At 41.1% G+C, this 21,673-nt stretch overlaps 1 protein-coding gene across 4 annotated transcripts in view; it reads right to left on the bottom strand.

The window, feature by feature from the left end:
* The window catches only part of rtel1 (regulator of telomere elongation helicase 1), a 143,906-nt gene that overhangs the window by 94,277 nt on the left and 27,956 nt on the right, over positions 1–21,673 (bottom strand). For all 4 annotated transcript variants that reach the window (XM_060836336.1, XM_060836337.1, XM_060836340.1 and 1 more), the window contains exons 8-12: positions 14,123–14,207; positions 9,839–9,904; positions 7,166–7,319; positions 3,464–3,502; positions 2,157–2,235 (exon numbers count right to left, since the gene is read on the bottom strand). In XM_060836336.1, coding sequence (XP_060692319.1) covers positions 2,157–2,235; positions 3,464–3,502; positions 7,166–7,319; positions 9,839–9,904; positions 14,123–14,207 — 423 coding nt within the window. The remainder of the gene's footprint in view (positions 1–2,156; positions 2,236–3,463; positions 3,503–7,165; positions 7,320–9,838; positions 9,905–14,122; positions 14,208–21,673) is intronic.

Raw genomic sequence — 21,673 nt, 5'->3', positions numbered from 1 at the left:
ACAGGAACTCAGGGTGAAAGTGGTGACCTAGAGTTTAGGTGGTTGCCTAAGGGATTGAAGATGCAATTTTCCATATTTTCTTTAACTGGTTTGGATTTTTCATTTTTTTCTTCAGTTGCTCTGAGACTTGTTTATTGCATGCTTTACAAGGCAGTATAGTTCTGACAGACAGGCTGAATGAGCAGCAAGTCTTTTCACATCAGTGATTGTTTGTAGATTTGTTGTAAAAAAAACTAGCCTCTTGAAAAAGGTTGGTGAACAACTTGATTCCAGATCCTTTCTAAAATTTAAAGCAATTTGAGATTGTTCCCTATTGATTACATAGTCACAACATACCACATGACCACGAGATTGAAAAAGTACCTCACAAGCAACCATCAAATACAAGTAGTACTGGTACTTAAAATAAATAATGTACTTGTTCCAATTAAACCTCACTTAGAGTAATACATCGTTGGTATTATACCAATGCATTACATCAAATGGCAGACTACAGTCTTCATCAGACCTTGTGTCTTTCGCATATGGGATTGGGGAACACATAACTTGCAGATCAGAATGGAACAGAGCTGGAACTGAAACAGTTTAAGCTGGAAGAGCATCCAGTCAAACAGACAGCAGGATGGGAATGCAGCTTAGAACAGCTGCAGGTTTCTCAGGCTTTACCTGCACATTCATGGTTCTGAATTCAAAGGCCACCAATGCCCTTCTATGGCAACTTGCATGTCATTTTACAAGTTTTGTATAATGGAAATGATTTGTAGTGTCAGTAAGAGATATCAAATTAACATTTGTGGACAGATCATTGCAAATGGGGAAGAAATGTGCACAATACATTCTGCCATTTTAATCCGTTCATGGGTGAGCATGTCATTGGCTAGGCCAGCATTTACTCCCTAATTGTCCCTGGGGAAGATGGTAACGAACTGCCTTCTTGGACCGCTGTCTTTGGGAGGTCAGTATACACACTGTGCTGTTTGGAAGTCAGCTCCAAGATTTTAATCCAACAACAGTGAGGAACAGCACAATGGTTCAAAGTCTGGAGGGTGCATGGCTTGGGGAGGAAGCTTTTGCCGAGGTGTAGGCAGTGCTTTCACGCACCTACTCCTCTGTCCTTTCATGGAGGGGGGGGGAGATCATGGGTTTGGAAAGTGCTGTCAAAAGACCCTAGGTGAATTGCTGCAACGCATTTTGGAGATGGTACACATGGTTGCCACCCTGCATTGGTGCCAAGGGAGCAAATGTTGAAGGTGGCAAATGGGGTGCTAAATCAAGCCTTGTACTAGTTGGTGTAGAGCTTCTACAGTATTGTTGGAACTGCACTTATCTAGCCAAGTAGCGAGCTTTCCCTTCTGACTTGTTTGTGGGGTGGAGGGGCAGTGGAAGTTAGGCAGTCAGTAATTTGCTGCACAAAAGTTGGGCCTCTGACAAAAATTCTGTGACCATAATTTCATATTTATATTAAAAGGGAAAGAAAACCTGGCATAAACAGAACTGATATTTATTCTGAAAATACTTTCTTGCTATTTACTCCCTTCCTTCAAATAGTCAAAAAAACAGCTACTAGCTTCTTCCTATATCTCTCTTCATTTTGCAGCCATCTATTTGTTGCAGCTTAAAAATAGAGCACTGCATAATGTTGTAAGTTAAGCAGATTGTACCTGTGCTTCATAAATAATAATGCCAACTATTTCCCACTGCTCCATACTAATATTCACTGGTGCTCCAAAGCAGTGCCAAGGTTGCCATCTTTTGTCCAAACTAAAAGCAGAAAAGGTCTCTGCCAACAAAGATAATTACCATTGGAAAGCATTAACATGACAGAGTTATTGACTTGATCCTCATAATACATATTCTGCCTATCTGCAGTTGATTTACCTTTACGTATAGTGAATGTGGCATTAATCATGAATACAGAAATTGCAGTACCAGGCAGACAACAGGAAGTATTAGAACAGTAATCTATATAAACTTTAGACCCAAAATCTTCTGGCATTTCACATCAAGTCAAAGCAATCAGGGTACCCCATTTTATACTTCTATTATACTTTTAGAATCTATGAACTGCATCATCTTTGTTGGATCACTAATTAGTGATTGAAAACTGAAAGCGGTACGAAATTATTAAAAATAGAGGGGCTAAAAGCCATTCTTACCTTCCTGGTTTGGTGACACCACTTCCATTCGGTAATAACTCAATCGCATCTATTGCACTTTCTAAATCAAGTAGAATTTCTTTCAAGGATAAAACATACAAAAAAATAAAAAATGCATCAGTACTGGCAGAAGAAAAATGCTTATTTTAGCGCCACATTGTCAGCCCAACAGCTAATCTTAAATTGGAGAACAATTTTCAGCAAAAATAGAATTATTTAACACGTGCTGTCCAATCATGGTATCACATTAAACATGAGAGGTATTCTCCAGTAACAGGATGCTGCCGTCAAGTCAAAGATAGTCTTGAGAGTGTGGCGCTGGGAAAGCACAGCAAGACAGGCTGCATCTGAGGAACAGGAGAATCGACATTCAGGCATAAGCTCTTCATCGAGACTGAAGTCCTCAGTTTCTACCAGAAAGATAGTCTGCCAATCACATGATTGGTCATTCAAATTACTGTAGTAACTTGGCTTTGAGTGAGCAATTTTACCATCATTTAGTATTTCTCCCTTCATGCAAGGAATTAAGCAAGTAGGAGAAAGTGAGGACTGCAGATGCTGGAGATCAGAGTTGAGAGTGTGGTGCTGGAAAAGCACAGGTCAGGCAGCATCGGAGGCACAGGAGAATTATTGTTTCAGGCATAAGCCTGTAAGAAAATAGAAGAAATAAGCAGAAGAATTGTACTCCAGCACAGAGCAGGTAGCTACATGAATTAACCTGCAAACGGAACATGTTCATGCACCACACCATTTTCAATGAACTTAATGCTTGGGGAACAAATATTTCCTGGGTACACTCCTCATGGCAATTCCTTGACTAACCAAAGTCAACTTGCTTTGTTTGAATTTAGACAAAAGTTGTAGTATCTCTAGTGCATTTGCAGTGGCAACAGCACCACCAAATAAAGTCCTCACGCCAACTAGTCAGCACTCTCTTCTCATACATAATGAACTGTTCAATGCTCACAGGCTTGGTATTTTTGCTGTCACAATATGTTCAACATGAAAATATTCAATAGCCTGTCGCTTTTTGTAGCAAGTTCCATCTATCCAATGACTATTTAAATACATTCCTCAATGCTTGTTGTTTCAGATACTTTTGATCTATTCGACTAAATCTTACTCTCGTTCAACCCTCTCCATAAAGAATATTGTGATGCTCCCGACATTAAACTACATATTTCCATCTATGCAGTAGATAAACCTAACGAGTATTTATGCTCATCTTGTCCCAGCAGCCTATGGAACATTTGACATGGAAATGATTAAATTGACAAAATAATTTTAGAACTTCCAAATCAACTTACTTTTTACTTTAGCCAGATCACTCAAGTCCATTTTCAGTCCTGAAATTTAAAAAAGAATACACACATTGCAGTGTCATCTTTTCCTGTGCATAAATGTCAAGTTACTGAAAGGTTGGGATTTCATTGTTGAAAGAAAATTCCCTCGTCGGACTGTGATTCCAGTAAACTAGCAAGCTACTTTGTTTAGAAGAAAACACAGAACCATACTAGCTGTAACAAAGCACAAACTCCTAACCTGGAAACAGCGTTTGAAAAGGAGTTTAAACTGGATTCATGTTTAAACTTCTTCAAAAGAGTTCGCCACTTTATGAAAGGTAGTTTGTATATTCTATAGTGTTTTGGTCACGTATCTAAACAGATGTAGCAGGAATTAAAAATACAAGTATTCTGATGTCCCTTTGAACACACCTTTGCTTTAACTTTAAGTTAGAGGGATCTTAAATCTCATTCAGCTTGGACAGATTTGCTTTCAAGTTGTTTAATCTTCTACCTCATCAGTTTAGTAGCGTTTTGGGGCAACCTCGCCTTCTCTCAAACTGAAGGCTGCTCCTGTACCCATTCTCCCAACTTGTGATCTACCACAGGACACACTGCAACCCATGGTGTCCTCAGATCACTCACTGGAGCTGGCACACAGCCCTAGCCATGCTGCAGTTGCCCCTGATAGCATCCTCTGAAAGGTTTTATTTGGAAAGGCAAGGACCGATTAGGGACAGTCAACATGGCTTTGTGTGTGGAAAATCATGTCTCACCAACTTGATTTTTTTTTTGAAGAAGTAATGAAGAGGATTTACGAGGGCAGAGTGGTGGACGTGATCTATATGAACTTCAGGAAGACATTTGACAAGCTTCCTCATGATAGGCTGGTTAGCAAGGCTGGATCTCACAGAATACAGGGTCAACTAGCCAATTGGATACAGGACTGGCTTGAAAGTAGAAGACAGAGCGGGATGGTAAAGCTTTACCTTTCAGACTGGAGGCCTGTGACCAATGGAGTGCCACAAGAAACGGTACCAGGTCTACTGCTTTTCACTATTTATACAAATGATTTGGATGTGAACATAAGAGGTATGGTTAGTAAGTTTGTAGAAGACACCAAAACTGGAGATGTAGTGGACAGCAAAGGAGGTTATCTCAGAGTGCAACAGGGTCTTGGGCCAATGAGTGGCTGATGAAACTTAATTTAGCTAAGTGTGAAGTGCTGTATTTTATAAAGACAAATCAGAGCAGGGCTTATACATGTACTGGTAAGGTGCTGGGAAGTGTTTCTGAACAAAGAGACCTCTGAGTGCAATTTCATAGCTCCTTGAAAGTAGAGTTGCAGGTAGACAGGATAATGAAGAAGGTATTCGGTATGCTTTCCTTTATTGGTCAGAGTATTGAGTAAAGGAATTGAGAGCTGAAAATGTGTTGCTGGAAAAGCGCAGCAGGTCAGGCAGCATCCAAGGAACAGGATCTGCAGACCTCACTTTCTCCTATAGGAATTGAGAGGTCATGTTGCAGCTGTACAGGAAATTGGTTACGCCACTTTTGGAATATTGTGCGCAATTCTGGTCTGCTTCCTATTGGAAGGATGTTGTGAAACTTGAAAGGGTTCAGAAAAGATTTACAAGGATGTTGCCAAGGTTGAAGAGTTTGAGCTATAGGGACAGGCTGAATAGACTGGGCTGTTTTCCCTAGAGCATTGAAGGCTAAGAGGTGACTGTATAGAGGTTTATAAAATCGTGAGGGGTGGGGAGAGGATAAACAGACAAAATATTTTCCTTGGGGTTGGGGGAGTCCAGAACTAGACACCATAGGTTTAAGGTGAGACAGGAAAGATTTAAAAAGGGACCTAAGGACAACTTTTTCACGCAGAGGGTGCTGCATGTTGGAATGAGCGGCTAGAGAAAGTGGTGGAGGCTAAATGGGTATATGAATAGGAAGTATATGTGCCAAGTGCTAGCAAATGGGACTAGAATAGTTGATGTATTTGGTCGGCATGGACAATTTGGACGAAGGGTCTGTTTCTGTGCTGTATATCTCCATGACTCTGTGACCTGCTGGACACAACAATGTGCCACACCTCGCAACCACTGTGCCCCGGGCTCTAAGTCCCTGACCAGCGAAATGGTGGCATGGAATAGGTCTCTGCATCCAACCCCAGGTCCAGCCACCACCACCAGCACTCACAACCACTTCCCCCCCCCCCACCCACCCACCCCTGCAACATCTGCTGGTGGAACTCAGCAGGTCTGGCAGCATCTGTGAACACAGAAAGCAGAGGTACATGTTTTGGGTGCAGTAACACTTCTACAGAATGTTAGGTCATGTTGGCCAAGAGCCACAATCCATCACAGATGCTCTGCAGCCTCAGAATGAGAGAGAGCATAAGGCAGGCAAGGGAGCGAGGGTTGGGGGTTGATTGTGGGGAGAAGCCATCCTTCCCAGCCGCAAATGACCCAGCTGGCTGATGGGAAGGGGAGCTTGGTCAAGACCCTGCAGCCAGCCACGAGGTGCTGGTTCTCAGGGCATCGGCCTGAGCAGACCCCAATAGGTGGCAGCCAGCAGCAAGGGGCACTGTGGAGGCCAATGACCAAAACAATCAGACCACTGCCAGGATATGGTCAGAAACAAGCGACTTGTACCAGCTGGCGGCCCAGAGACTGATAAGCAAAAGCTCCCCCTCCCACCAGTGGAGACCCCAGCAGTGGCACCTCCAATGCCACTCTCGGAGAATACAATACAGAAAGTTCTCCAAGTAGAAAGTTGCATTTTAAAATATAAAAGAAAAAAGCATTTTACTTTAACAGTTATTTCATGTATCAGTGCAGAAATTCAGCCAGTCTACAGGATCTAACACCAGTTATAGAGATTTATAAAATCATGAAGGGTATAGATAGGTGCCTTTTCCCTAGAATGGGAGCTTCAGAGACTAGGGGACACATTTTCAAGGTGAGAGGAGAGAGATTTAAAAAGACGTGAGGAGTAATTTTTTTCTTTGCTTTACACAGAGGGTGGTGAATGCGTGGAATGAACTTCCCGAGGAAGTGGTGGATGTGGGTACAATTACAACAGTTAAAAGGCATTGGGTTAGGTACATGAACAGGAAATTTCTGGAGGGATATTGGCCAGGAGCAGGGAGGTGGAACTAGTTTAATTTGGGATCATGTTTGGCAATGCACTGGTTGGATTAAAGGACATGTTTCCATGTTGTGCGACTCTAAAACTATGCTTCACTTAAAGTTATTTCAATTGCGATTTTTAGGAATAGGACCATAACTTATATCACAACAGGATGGCCTTGCTTAAAAAGAACACGTATTTAAAGCTGTACACTCAATCATTGGTTGATGCGTTCACATCGACTAGATGCTACAGATTGAGGTCTCAAACCTGGAGAGGGCATTAGAAAACACCTTCCCACAGGGAAAATGAGCAAAAAAGAAAATAAAAGTAAATCAGCCCAAACTGGTGTGTCATCTTTCAATTTCTGGCTGACACTTACAGGAATTGCAGCAATATCTTCTGAACTGATCACCCCTCCATATTATCAGATATGAAAGAAAGCATGAGAAAGAAGGAACAGAAGAAAAAATGTGGTACACAAACATTTGTAAGTTTTGAGCACATGATAAAACCTTCTTCTTGATAAGCACAGGGATTCAGTCGAGTATAGTTAGAACGATTGATGCAAAGGACTGGAAACATTAATGAACAAACCTGAATTGATTGATTCAAAATTGAAGTCTGTATCGTCCTTGTTGTGTTTAACCTTCTTTGCTTCATCCTCTAAGACCCGATTAACAGCATCAATTCCAGAGGCAAGGTCATAAGGAGTAAGGTCAAATGAAGCAGATTCTTCACACATTTTTTCCTATGACGAGGAAACAAAAACGCAAATTATTTGGAAGTGCACATCAAGTTCAACAATTTTAAAATCTGAACACTTTCGTTAATGTCTTTTACACCCCCACACCTCAGGCCTTGTCATGACATGGGTGGCTTTAAGCATAGGAAACCCAATTTCACCTACCCGTGGTTCCCATTATCAGCTTTTCTCCCTCCTTGGTTAACAATTAACCATCCCTTTGTTTGCTAAACTTTCTTTTACTCTCTCTGAACGGTTTCCACTTACTCCTTTTCCACTCCCACCCAGTCATCAGCATACATACCATCTTTTCCTAGCTATTACCAGTTCTGAAGAGTCACTGGACTTGAAATGTTAACTGTGCTTTCTCTCCACAGATGCTGTTAGAGCTACCAAGCTTTTCCAGCAATTTGTTTTTTTAACACAAATGCACTCAGTGCGTTCACTTACAATAGTCACAGAAAATGGGCCAGTGGAGTCTTGCAATCTTTTTAGATTAGATTAGATTCCCTACAGTGTGGAAACAGGCCCTTCTGCCCAACAAGTCCACACCCAACCTCCAAAGAGTAACCCAACCCCCTCTGACTAATACAGCTAATACCATGGACAACTTAGCTTGTTGCCAGTTTACCTAACCTGCACATCTTTGGATTGTGGGAGGAAACTAGAGCACCTGGAGGAAACCCACGCAGACATAGAGATAACGTGCAAACATCCACACACTGTGTTGCCCGAGGCTGGAATCAAACCTGGGACCCTAGTGCTGTGAGGCAGTAGTGCTAACCACTTAGCCACTCTTCTTGTATAAAAGTTTAACATTTTTAAACTCATACTAAGAGAGGGAGTGAAGGAAAAGAGATCAAATGGATTGGGGACAAAAGAGCAAGACAGAAATTCTGAAATTCCTAATATTTATGATAAAAGTGAGATCTAGCCATAAATTTTCATACTAATGTTTGCATTACAATTAGTCATTTGGTAGGGCAGAATTGAATACAGCTAAAAAAAAGGCACATTTTGTCAAAGTTTTTCATTTTGCACTCATCGGGTCAATTTGTATGAAATACCAAAATAAAGGGAAAATGCCTTCTACTGTGAGAGAGGAGCACAACTGAACTCTGATTAGTAGAGGTGTTACCATGGAGAATGCACCAGTGCACAATTACTGACAATTAATTGCCAAGGGTTGTTTGAAATTTCATCCCAGCAGATTGACTCTGATTGCCCTGAGAAGTGAGCTCTTTCTTTCTGCAAAGAGCAGAGCCCTGTGTGTCAATATATGTAGCTATAAAGCGTTGCCATACTGTGAAGCTGACTGACTGTCCTAAATTGGCTGTCAGTCTAATTCTTCCACAGATAGAGGCATTTAGCAAAGGTTGTCCGATCGCAGAATTGCATCTAATGTTGGACACTGTGTTGAAAGTTTTGCGGTTACCGAGTAATACAAATGGTAAACTTTACACCTTCATTAACACGCCATCACACAAACACTTCTAGAATCTCTTCCAGTTTCAGCCCAGTGGAACTGTCCTCACACTTACACTTTTGCATTTCTGATCATAGCAGGCTAACTGCTCTTCTTTCACCGTTAGCTCTGGCAACACACAAGAATCTATCCTCACCATTCCTCTTCCTCATTTACACTGTGCTTTAAATAAACATAGGCAGTTTTCAAGCATTGTACCAACTGAACCAGTGAGGAGAATGGATCCTTAATTGTTACCCAATGCTATTTAACGAATCCACTTAGAAAGGGAAACTCTAACTATTCAGGTAGAAAGTCATAAGTCACACAACACCAGGTTACAGTCCAACAGGTTTATTTGGAATCACAGGCTTTTGGAGCACTCCTCCTTTGTCAGGTGAAATAATAGCCAAGTCAGACTTCACCTGATGAAGGAGCAGTGTTCCGAAATCCTGTGATTTCAAATAAACCTGTTGGACTATAACCTGGTGGCGTGTGACCTCTGACTTTGTCCAACATAGTCCAACACCAGTACCTCCACAACATATTCAGGTAGAAGCCATTGCAGCTGAACTCTTGAACTTCAACCCTTTACTCCAGACAACCAACACTTCAACTGCAAGAGATAGGCCTGCAATGTCAGTGTAAAGGGTTGAACTGAATTTTATCTTCATAAGTGTCTGTTATTCTTCAATCTGTATTATCCATGAAACAAACTTACGGACAAAATGTATATTTTTACTCAAGAATATATCATGTTTTGCAATAAAATAGTCTTAAAATTGGTTAAAGGTGAAGCTTTGCTGCTAGTTACTTTTCAAATTGCATTGTTCAAATTAAATATTAAGCTAAATACATGCAGATACACAATCCAAGAATTCTTTATGAGAACAACCTTATGCTTGGTTGATACAATACATAATCCTTCACTGTACTTTTACAGTTCTGCAAAGATTTCTGAAGTCTTTATTATGAAATTTAATTTCTAATTTTAAAACAAAATGTCAATATTTAAGAATTAATATCAAACAAAACAATTTTACCACAACCAAATACCCACCACATTGTGTGCTTCATCAAAAATCACTACAGTGCCACGTAGATCTAGATTGTGAGTTCTGCGACTCTAAGAGAAAACGTAAGTTAAACAGTTAGTTCAATAATGACTTGGTAACTAAGCCAATTCCAAAATCTTACATTGATAGAATAGATCTATGATCTAGTTAGACAAATTTGTTCATCTATGAATGGTTAATTATGAAATCAACTGATCAAACAGATCTACTTATCAAGGAAGGTGGACAACAGGCCTCTCAAAAAGCTTAGAAACTTGCAAAAACAGAAGTGAACGCATAAAGCTTCTGGGGTTTCCAATGGTATTCAGCAGAGTTCTGTTTTGGAGGTCAAAGATTTGCGTGAGTGTCTCAAGGCAATCTCACAACCTAACTCAGTTTTAGCAATGAAACTGTCTTTGATTGGTGTTCTCGGCCTCTGAAAATGTATGATTTTGAGAACACACCCAAATTTTATGGTGATGGATCAGTAAGAAAACCAATTTTGATGGGAGTAATTTTATAGGTTTAAGTGCTATAACAAGAGAGTTGAAGGCTCAGCAGTTTTACTTATATAAAAATATTTCTTGGACGTTTTAATAATTTAAGGGCTGACAAGGTTTGTGAACTGAACATGCTCAAAGAGACATGGTGCAGACACATTGAGGAGACTTTCCTCACAGCCTGCTGAAGACTTCAGTTCAGCTGGCTCTGCCTGGATACCTGAGACAGCTTCAGCATCTGGCCACTGGTCCTTTGGCCAGTCAGGAAGGTTGGCAGAATATTACGCTGTAAAGGCATTGTCACTGGACTAGTGATCCCGAGACCCAGGTTAAATTCCATGGCAATGATGGAATTTGAATTTTACAAAAAACAATCTGGAATTAAGGAAGTCTACTAATAACCATGAAACCATTGTCAATTGTAATAAAAACCTATCTGGTTCAATAACATATGGGCAGCACGGTGGCTCAGTGGTTAGCACTGTTGCCTCACAACACCAAGGTCCCGGGTTCGATTCCAACCTCGGGTGACTGCCTGTGTGGAGTTTGAACATTCTCCCTGTGTCTGTGGGTTTCCTCTGGGTGCTCCAGTTTCCTCCCACAGTCCAAAGATGTGTAGGTTAGATGAATTGGCCATGCTTAAATTGTCAATTAGGTGCATTAGTCAGAGGGTCGGTGTGGATCTGTTGGGCTGAAGGGCCTGTTTCCACACTGTAGGGAATCTAATCTAAAGTAATCTGCCATCCTTTTCTGGTCTGCCATACATGTGACTCCAGACACACAGTGATATGGTTGACTCTTCAATGTCCTCTGAAATTGCCTAACAAGACATTCAATTGCATCAAAATTGCTAAAAATATCTAAAATAAAACTAAAGGAACTAAACTGGACAGATTGCATGGCATTGTCTAGGCCCTAGAAAGCTCTGCCTCACTGATACTGCTAAATCCTCCTCAATAACAATCAGAGCTAATAGCAAAGTTGAGACAGCCATCTCCCATGGAATCGTTACTTACAGTATTCCAGACATCATCACTACCACTCTGTACGCCTTGTTCCAGCAACAGGAATAACACAGGGAGGTGGCAGCACAGTGGTAAGGAGTTGGGAGGACATTACTCTGGGAGTCAACATCGACTGTGGACCCCAGGAATGCTCAGACATCAGGTCAAATGTGGGCAAAGAAACCTCTTGGCAATTGTCACATACCATCCCTTTCTCTGTTAATGAATCATTGTTCTTTCACATTGAACACCATTTGGCAGAAGCACCAGGGGTGGCAAGGGTACTGAATATACTCTGGGTGTAGGACTTCAATGTCCATCACCAAGAGTGGCTCATCAGTACATACTGAGCCAGTCCTAAGGGAACAGCTACTGGAACTGGGTCAACTGCAGGTGGTGAAGGAACCAGTATGAGGGAAAAACATAGTTGACCTCACCCCCACTAATCTGCCTGCCACAAATGCATCTGTCCATAATACTAACCATTACAGATGACCACCTCACAGTCCTTGTGGAGACAAAGTCACTTGGAAGATACTTCTGCAGTCCTGTCCCATCCCAGTTGAGAAAGGTAGTGGACAATTAAACAACACAGTCCAAGAAACAGAATCCATGATCGCACCCAAACTCAATATTGGGGCAGCCCAGTACATCAGTGCAAAAGACAAAGTCGGGTTCAAACATGGACAAAAAAAAAAGCTTAATTTCAGAGATGAGCTGAGATTTACTACCATCAATATCAAGGACATATCTTCAACCAGAAATGTCAAATGGATAATCCATCTCGACTTCTCCTGGAGGACATGAACATTATGCATGCCAGCTCTCAGCCAATTCAATTCATTCTGCATGATATGAAGGAAAGGCATAAGGCACTGGAGACCACAACAGCTATAGGGCCTGACAACATTCCAGCAATTGTGCTGTAGAACTCACTCGCAAAGCTGTTTCAGTACAGCTCCAACACTGGCATCTACCCGACAATGTGGATAATTCGGCCAAAATGTGTGGAGCTAGAAAAGCACAGCAGGACAGGTAGCATCCAAGGAGCAGGAGAGTCAATAGTTTGGGCAAAAGCCCTTCATCAGGCATGTGAAGGGTGAAGGTGGAAATGTGAAGAATTGCCCATCTACGTCCTGCACATCAAAAGCAGGATAGATGCAGCCCAGCCAGTTACCACCCCACTAGTAAAGTGATGGAAGGGGTATTTGCTTAACAATGACCTGCTCAATGACACTCCGGTTTGGCTCGGCAAGGTTCACTCAGCTCCTGACCTCACCATAACCTTTGGTTACACGTGTACAAAGAGCATGTACAATTCCAGAGATAAGCTGTGACTGACTTACCCTTGATATCAAGGGCACATCTGAATGAGGGTCGCATCAATAAGCCCTATCTTGAGCAGGATCTCTAGTTAAGCAGACCCACCGTGTGTTGTATATGGATTATTGAGTACTGCAACCAATGGAATGGAGAAGAGACCTGGGAAGGCTGATCTCTGGGTTTCTCTCCATTTGCTGCTCGTCCTGCTACAGCAAGGTGACCTCTCCTTAGGGCAAAAGGAAGATAAAACCTCTTCAAAAAACAAATACAGATGTAGTGGCCCATGGAAGTCCGCAGAATTACAGCCCCTGCAGTGTGGTGATAATGCACCAAGGATCAGAGGCCTCAGGAAGTCACAATAGGGGAGTGACATAATTTTCAAATGGCAAGCCCCACTGTGTGTCCTGGCTCTCCTCAAAACAACCTTGCCGGTATACAGATTCCTTTTTTTGCAGGTGCCTCAAGCCCCTGTCTGAGCAAAAAAAAATCCTATATTCTCTCTGATTTTATTGCTCACTCACATCCACACATTACAGTCACCCTCCAGAATGTTGTTCTTCCGTCTGTCCTCTTGAGAGACAAAGACTTCGGGGCAGTTCTTCAGTGACAGGCACCATGATGGTCATTGACAATGCATGTCCAATTGGTCCAATGGGAATGAAGCATTTTCTAGGAGGCTACCAACATCACCTGCTGTGGTGGGATGAAGTTGGTTGATGTTACAAAGGTGTAAACAGTCTGCTCTAATCACAGTTTGACTGCATTTGGAAGCCCATCTCAGAGTAAATGTGACACCAAGACTGCACACCGACTAATTTAATCTCAGACTGTTGTTTGGAGTCGTGAGGAGACACAGAGTTTGGACCACAACTGGAAAACAATAGCTTCAGCTTTTCTCAAGTACTGGACATCAAATAAGCAGGCTAATAATTTATTAACAGTGGAGGTTCAAGAGAAGAATGGTAAGATAGAGCTGGGTGTCATGAACATATATCTGAAAAGTAGTAGTGTTTTTGTTGCTGAGAGGCAGTATACAGATATACAGGAGGGGGCCAAGTACAGATATCTGGACTACAGGTGTATTATTGCATATTGAAATCTTAGCATTTAGACTAAATTATTATAATTCGTTAATATTGTTGCTTAATTCATAATAAGTATCTAATTTTTGATGTTGGTATATTTAAATATAAAATTGCTCCTGAAGTATAACTTAAAATGATTTTTTAAAAAGATGTTCTGGTGAATGTACTGCATAGAATGGACTCAGAAATAATGTTAAAGTTTGTTTTTCACTCACAAAATAAAATAAAGAATCATGACCTAAAAAGTATGCTAGCTTGTATCACAGTATAAATATTTAACAAATTAAAATCTCAGATTCTGAATTGTATCAAAACACTGTAGCATGGTAACCCATTACAAATGATAAAGACATTACAAAAACGCTCTTCACCCTTACCTTTGGATCAAGTAAATAGTTGTAGGGCATGAAGATTATTTCAGCATTCTGCTTCAGAGCTCGAGATAAATAATAAGGACAAACCCTGTTCAAAACAAAGTTTCAAGGAATATTAAGGCACGTGTTCAGTGAAAAAATTCAAATTATGCAAGACTGTTCATGACACATACTGTCAAGCACATTTATAAATAGTCTCAAGTCAAAATGCTGCCATCCAGTCTACTAATTGCTTTCAGGTAGACAAATCTGTCAGAATACATAATAATGGTCAGCTTTCTTTTCCATTTTATTTTACTACAGACTGTATTCTGGAGGTTTGAAAATCTACTACAATGATATCCAAAGTACCTGAAGTTCGTTGGGAAATGGGTTAGAATTTAGAATTATGTCTATTATTCCAAAATCCTTCTCTTCTGAAAATGATTGATTAGAAATTAAGAGTCCGGCCATTACACTTTCAGGGGAGACATCTCATGGTTCGGCAACTGAGGGTATTTTTTAAAAATTCCAGTGTAGGTCACTTACATACTCACAGATTAAACACATGATCTATTACTTCAGCAACAAGCAACCACCTACATTTGTGAATTTATGGATGCTCGTCAGTTACTTGAAACAAGATTAAAATAAGCCAATGTGAACATATTGTTTCAATGAAAATTTACAACCTTCATATTTTTATAGCACACTAACGTTGAGAGACTGATTTTAAATTGGATCTTGCACATATATAATCCATTTATGTCTTAGAAGCAATGTTCTCACCTCATGAGCAACTTGTTATTTAATTAAGCTGGTTTCAGACACAAATAGATCGGAGTTAAACAAAGCACCTAGTAACTTCCATCAGTGTCTTTAGAAATTCATGTTGTACTTTCACAAAAGCATATTAAACAATGCTCGTTGCTGCTGTGTTTCTTAAATCTATTCTTATTCACCTCCTTCCAATTAGAAATTAGATCAACAAAAATGGAGAGTGCTCAGAGATATTTTTCCAGTGCTGACGGGTATTTCAATGTAAGTCATTCATCTTGGTTTTATAAGCAATTTAATTTATCCAAAGCTATCTGTAATAAACTGTAAAGCCAACATATAAAACACGCAAAAGCTAGTAAAAGCCAATGCATATCCTTCCATTTAATCAACATTTAACTTCTTCAAATTTGTCTTAACAGGAAGTCGAGAACAAGTACGAAATGTAAATGCTCAATTGCTGTCTAGAAGTTCTCTTTTGGGTGTGGTTTTTGCAGAAGAGAAACTAAATCAGATATTCAACATTAGTTTACATGTTGCAACGTGAAGTAAAGTCAGACAAAAATAAAACATTTTCCTGAAAGCACATCAATCACCTTCCTCGACCAGCGATAGCCAACTGCACTTACCTAGATTTACTCTGATCTAACCAGTGATCTGAAGCTCTTGCCATGGCTTCTCTGCCCACTCCTCGAGGATGCCTCAATGATCTAGCTTTAGCCATCTCCTGTTGCTCATTCCCATACAACCTCATGGCAGTGTCATCCGAAAACATCCACTAAATTACATATTTGCATTTATAACACCCAGTTCGACTTCACCATTCCCTCTTGACCCCTGCATTGTTTCCAACATGTCAGCCTGCTTGGCTGACATTCAGCAGCAATTAGCTCCCTCTGGGCGGCACGGTGGCACAGTGGTTAGCATTGCTGTCTCACAGCGCCTGAGACCCGGGTTCAATTCCCGACTCAGGCGACTGACTGTGTGGAGTTTGCACGTTCTCCCCGTGTCTGTGTGGGTTTCCTCCGGGTGCTCCGGTTTCCTCCCACAGTCCAAAGATGTGCGGGTCAGGTGAATTGGCCATGCTAAATTGCCCGTAGTGTTAGGTAAGGGGTAAATGTAGGGGTATGGGTGGGTTGCGCTTCGGCAGGTGGGTGTGGACTTGTTGGAACGAAGGGCCTGTTTCCACACTGTAAGTAATCTAATCCAATCTAAATATGGGAAAATCAAACCTATGGTCTTTGGTTCCCAAACACAAACTCTGTTCCCCACTCCTAAAAGCATTCACTCACCAGGCCAAAATCTGAGGTTGAACCAGATTGTTTGCATTTATAACATTTATATATAGATAATCAGGCAACCCTAGGACAAAGGAAAACTGTTTCCCCACTTTGTAACTCATTATCTTCATTGTCACTTCAGCTGTCTGATGATGAAATCCTTATCCATTGTCTTGCTACCTCTAAATGCACTTTCTTGAATGCACTCTAAGCTAGTCAACCCTCTAGCACATTCTACAAAGTAAGCTCATTTAAAATTTTGTCTATATCCTAATTCATGCCACCTTTCATGACCTGGTACAAATACCCAGTGCTACACTGGCTCCTGGTTCAACAATGCTGCAAGTTTCAGATCATACAGTGGTCTTGCCTCTTCCTACTTTTAACTTCCTTCAGGGCTAGAAGTGTGAGTTATTTACACACCTCCAACTCTGGCAAGGCAGCACAGCCAGCCCCTCAGGTGGCACTTCAGTACATTAGCAGCAGCTTTTCTCCCACAGTTAGTACTTTAACGGGCAGAGTCAGGCAAACAGCTTGTGATTGTAAAGTGACACTTCAGCACAGCGGAAAGACTCTCAGCTGAAGGAAACAGCAAAAGGGAAATGTCAAGAGAGTGGGATAGAACATGAGTGTGTATGGCACAGTACTGTAGTAGTGCATGTGCCAGCAGCTACCCCGACAAGTATAAGGCATGCATATGAAGTGTTATGAAGTTGAAGGCGTGGACTGTACCTTTAAGGGAGAGTGTATTCTGCACTGAGAGCTAACAAGAGTGTAATGGAAAGTTGAAAATATGCAACATTTGCCTGTGAAATAGATATCTGATTTGGTTGCTGTTTTGACAACAATTTGAATGTCACCAGTTTAAATTATACCCCAGGATACTAAAACCCAACAGACTTTGAATTTATTGATTTGCCAACCTCGAACCAATGAGACTATCTGATTTTGGGGGTATAAAAAAAGGCAGACATTTTGAAATTCAGATAGAACAACTGCCAATGTGAGAGAGAGAGAGAGAGAGAGAGAGAGAGAGAGAGAGTGAGTGAGAGTGAGTGAGTGAGTGAGAGAGAGAGAGAGTGAGAGTGAGTGAGAGTCCCAAAACATTGAATCACTCTCTATGAAAAAGTACCTTTTCATATGAAACACCTTCACAGTAAAAAGAAAGAAGACAACCCAGGGAGATCTTCAGCCAGACACAGACAGATACCAATGACGACAGCTGCTGTATGGTTTTGAAATTAAGTTGATGTAATTTTACTAAGTGTTTTATTGGAACAGTATATTGTTATACAGTTGGAGGCAGATAATAAACAGTTAAAAGAAATGGGCCTTGTAGTTGTGAATAATTGTTGTTTAACGTTCACTTTTAGAGTTAAAGAATAAATGTACATTATTTTCTTTAAATATTGGAATCTGGGAGTTTTTGGTCACTCATATTTTAACAGATTATGAGGCCAGGTGAGTTTTTCTTCGTGTTTGGTTTAATTAACAGAAGGGTTCACCACCGTGTTATAACAGAAGAGAACAACAATGTTTAAAGAGAAAGGTGAGGCATGCTGAGCAGAGCAAGGGTGGACTCCAGTCAGTCAGAAAATTGGGCCAACACAAATCTGGGTTTCTGTGTCATTTCCATCTGGGAATTGGAATACCAGATCAGCAGTAGGCCATTCAGCTGGTGAGCATGTTCCACTATTCAATACGATCAGAACTGTTCATCCACTTCAATGCCTTTTTCCAATAACCTTTTAGGTCACTGTATGTAGAAAACTGTCATTCTCTATTTTAAATAAACTCAATAAATGAGCTTCACAATCCTCTTGGATACAGAGTTCCAAAGATTCACAACCAGGAGATCAAAAAATTCTCCAGCTCTATCCTAAATGGCTTCCCCTTTATTTTTAAATAACGTCCCCTAGCTCTAGACTCTCAACCCAGGTAAATATCATACATGCATCTACCCTTTAGTGTGTAGGTTTCAAAAAAAAACCCCTCATTTTTTGAAACTGTAGAGAATACAGGCTGAGATTCCCCAATGTCACTTCTCACGACAGCCCAATCATCCCAAGGTCAATGCTGGTGAAGCTTTATTACATTCCATCTATGGCAATAATATTCTTCCAAACAGAACAGAGCACAGTCCTACAACAATCATTCCATTACAACCAAAATCCTACCAATGTTGGAAGCAGTGGCACCGTGATAATTAGACTGGCATAGTTACCAGCAATCCAAAAACCCAAGCTAATGCTCTGGGGACATGGTTGTGAGTCTCATTATGGCAGATGTGAACTGTGAAATTATAACAAGATCTGGAATAAAGAGCTGGCCTAACGGTGACCATTCAACGACCGTCAATTGTTGTAAAAACTCGTCTGATTCATGAATGTCCTTTAGGGAAGAAAATCTGCCATCCTTACCTGGTCCAGCCTACATGTGACTCGAGACCCACAGGCCGTCTCTTAATTGTTCACAACAATTAGAGAGCACAATAAAAAAATGCTGGCCAGTCAGCAATGCCCACATCCCACGAACAAATAAATAGCCAACTGCACCTACGTATTCACCTTCAGGGACTTATTGATGAGGACACCCAGGTCCTTTTATACAACTACCCTTCTCAAATTCTAAACATTATGAAATTCTCTGCACATCTGCTGTTAACACAAAAAAAGTGGATAACATTTCATCTGCCATACTCATGCCCACTTACTAAATCTTTCCAAATGTCCTGGAATCTACTTTGCATCTTCCTCAGAGACAAATTGCAACTTAGCTTTGTATCATCCACAGACATGGAAACATTACAATTGGTCACCATATTCACATCATTAATATATATTGCAAACAGCAGGAGGTCTCAAGAACTGATCCTTGTGGTACGCCATGAGTCACAACCTGTCAAGAGAATGACCCATTTCCTCTGGTTTCTGCCGTTTAAACATTTTCTAACCTTTACCAGTACATTAAAAGACATGGGATAGGTAATAAGTTTGCTTATCAATCTTTTGTAGAGAATGAAAATCCAAGTATATTACACCTGCCAACTTTTCTCCATGAATTCTCTAAGAAACATCCTCTGCTTACACCAACAAGTTCAACAAAATGATTTCCCACTCACATTCCTATGCTGACTATACCCATGAGGATCATTATTGTCAAAGTCCACTGATCGCATTCTTGGGTCATGGGGTCAATGCTGGCAATCAAGCAAAACCAAACTGGGCCTCACCAGCCTATTGTTGGTGAGTGTCTATTGTCAAACCAGCTTTTTTTTTGGGGGGGGGGGGGGGGGGAAGCCCTGAAAGATGACCCATGGTTGGTTGGAGTGGGGGGGGGGTCATGCAAAACCTGAAGGTTTCAATTATCAGTTCACAGCACAGTCAAGGGTACAGTCAGTTGAATTTTGGGGATTGGCTGCCTTACATTCAGTGACTGAGAAAGAGTGATAAAAATGTTGGGGAATTATTCAAGATATTTTCTAATGGGGAACCAAGTTAGGTGGTGAGATGAGATTAGCAAGTTAGTGGAGAGGTCGGTGTGGTCCTAAAAATCGTGGTGGTGTGGGAGCCGAGGATGCGCCAGACAATGACTAATCACCCTTGGAAGTTAGTGGGATTACCATCACTGAATCCTTTGTTAATCAATCTCTCAGGAGGTTACCACTGACCAGATACTAAACTGAGAGGCAGTGAGGACTGCAGATGCTGGAAAGTCAAAATTGATAAAATGTGGAGCTGGAAAAAGCACAGCACGTCAAGCAGCATCAGAAGAGTTGACGTCTAAGGAAAGATCCTTCATCAGGACTAACTAAACTGGACCAGCCATATTAATACTGTGGCTACAACAGCAGATCAGAGGTTAAAGTAATTCATTTCCTGACTTCCGAAAGCCCATCCACTATCTTCAAAGTACAGTAATGTGATGGAATACTCCCCATTTGGCCTTGGCAACTGAAGCTGTAATAACACAAGAGACTTGACACCATCCAGGACAAAGCAGCCCATTTGATTGACACCACATCCGAATATTCACCTAAACCTCATCAGTAACAGCAGAACACAGCATTTACAAATGCAGAACAGAAAATTGATCAAGGGTCCTTAGACAGCACTTACCAAAATCTCGACCACTACCATGCAGAAGGACAGAAGCAGCAGACACATGGGAACACTACCACCTGCAATTTTCCCTCCAAGCCACTCACTGTCCTGTTGTGGAAATACATCACTTTTCTTCCAGTATCACTGAGTCAAGATCCTGGAGTTCCCTCTCTAATGGAACTGTGCGTGCACCTGTCCCAGATGAACTGCAGTAGTCCAAGGAGTGAGCACACCACCATTTTCTCAAGGACAATTAGGGATGGCTCAGCCAGCAAACCCAACATCTCCTGAATGAATATTTATTTTTAAAAGTCCCAACTATCACACAGTGGTGTGTCAATCTGGCAGAGTGGTAGTGCCCCTATTTTTGGAACAGGTAACCCAGGTTCAAATCTCAACTGTCCCAATATGTATGAAAATATTTCTGAACAGGTTGATTAGAATTAAATCAAATATCTTTTCCTTTCTCAGAACATCCAATTCTGAACTGCTCCCATAAAGAACTGATTGAGACCACGTTGTGCCCAAATTGGGATCTTGTGATCACTCAGGACAACAAGAGTCAATGGAGCAAGGCACATTCACTCAATAACTCATCTACCCCAAGCTCCCCAAACATGGCAATACAAGTGGATATGGTAAAGAAAAGTACACACATTTGCCTGGGGCATTAACTACAAAGGAGAAAACGCTGGAAATCAGAGTCAAGAGCGTGGTGCTGGAAAAGCACAGCAGATCAGGCAGCATCCGAGGTGCAGGAGAATTGACGTTTCGGGCATAAGCCCTTCCTGATGCAGGGTCTATGCCGAAAAACATTGCTTCTCCTGCTCCTCGGATGCTGCCTGACCTGCTGTACTTTTCCAGCACCACACTCTTGAACCCGCATTAACTATAAAGTTGGCAAGTAAAGCTGTAGCTATATAAAAATTTAGTTAGTTCACATTTGGAGTACTGTGTACAGTTCTGGTCATTGCACTAAATGAAGGATGGAGAGAGTACAGAAGAGTACAGAAGAGGTTTACCAGAATATTGCCTGCAGATTGTTTACGCTAAAGAGGCTGAAGGGCAACCTCATCGAAGTATATAAAATTATGAGCGGCGTGGATAGGATTCGAAGTCTCTTTCTGAGGGTGGAACTGTCAAATACTAATGACCATAGGTTTAAGGTGAGAGATGGAACGTTTAAAAGGAGATGTGTGAGGAAATCTGTTTTGTTTTAAAAACAGAGGGTAGTAGATTTTTGGAATGTGTTGCTAGGGTAGGTGTAGAAGCAGATAAAATACAATGTTTAAGAGACATTTAGACACATGAACAGGCAGAGAATAGAGAGATACAGACCACTTGCTGGCAGATGGGATTAATTCTGAATCGTATCATGTTTGGTACAGACACGGTATGCTGAAGGGCCTGTTCTT

The sequence above is a fragment of the Hemiscyllium ocellatum genome, chromosome 15, assembly GCF_020745735.1.
Source record: "Hemiscyllium ocellatum isolate sHemOce1 chromosome 15, sHemOce1.pat.X.cur, whole genome shotgun sequence".
Lineage (NCBI taxonomy): Eukaryota > Metazoa > Chordata > Chondrichthyes > Orectolobiformes > Hemiscylliidae > Hemiscyllium > Hemiscyllium ocellatum.
The sequence above is the reverse complement of the archived record's forward strand: the minus strand, read 5'-3'. Positions and strand labels throughout refer to the sequence as shown.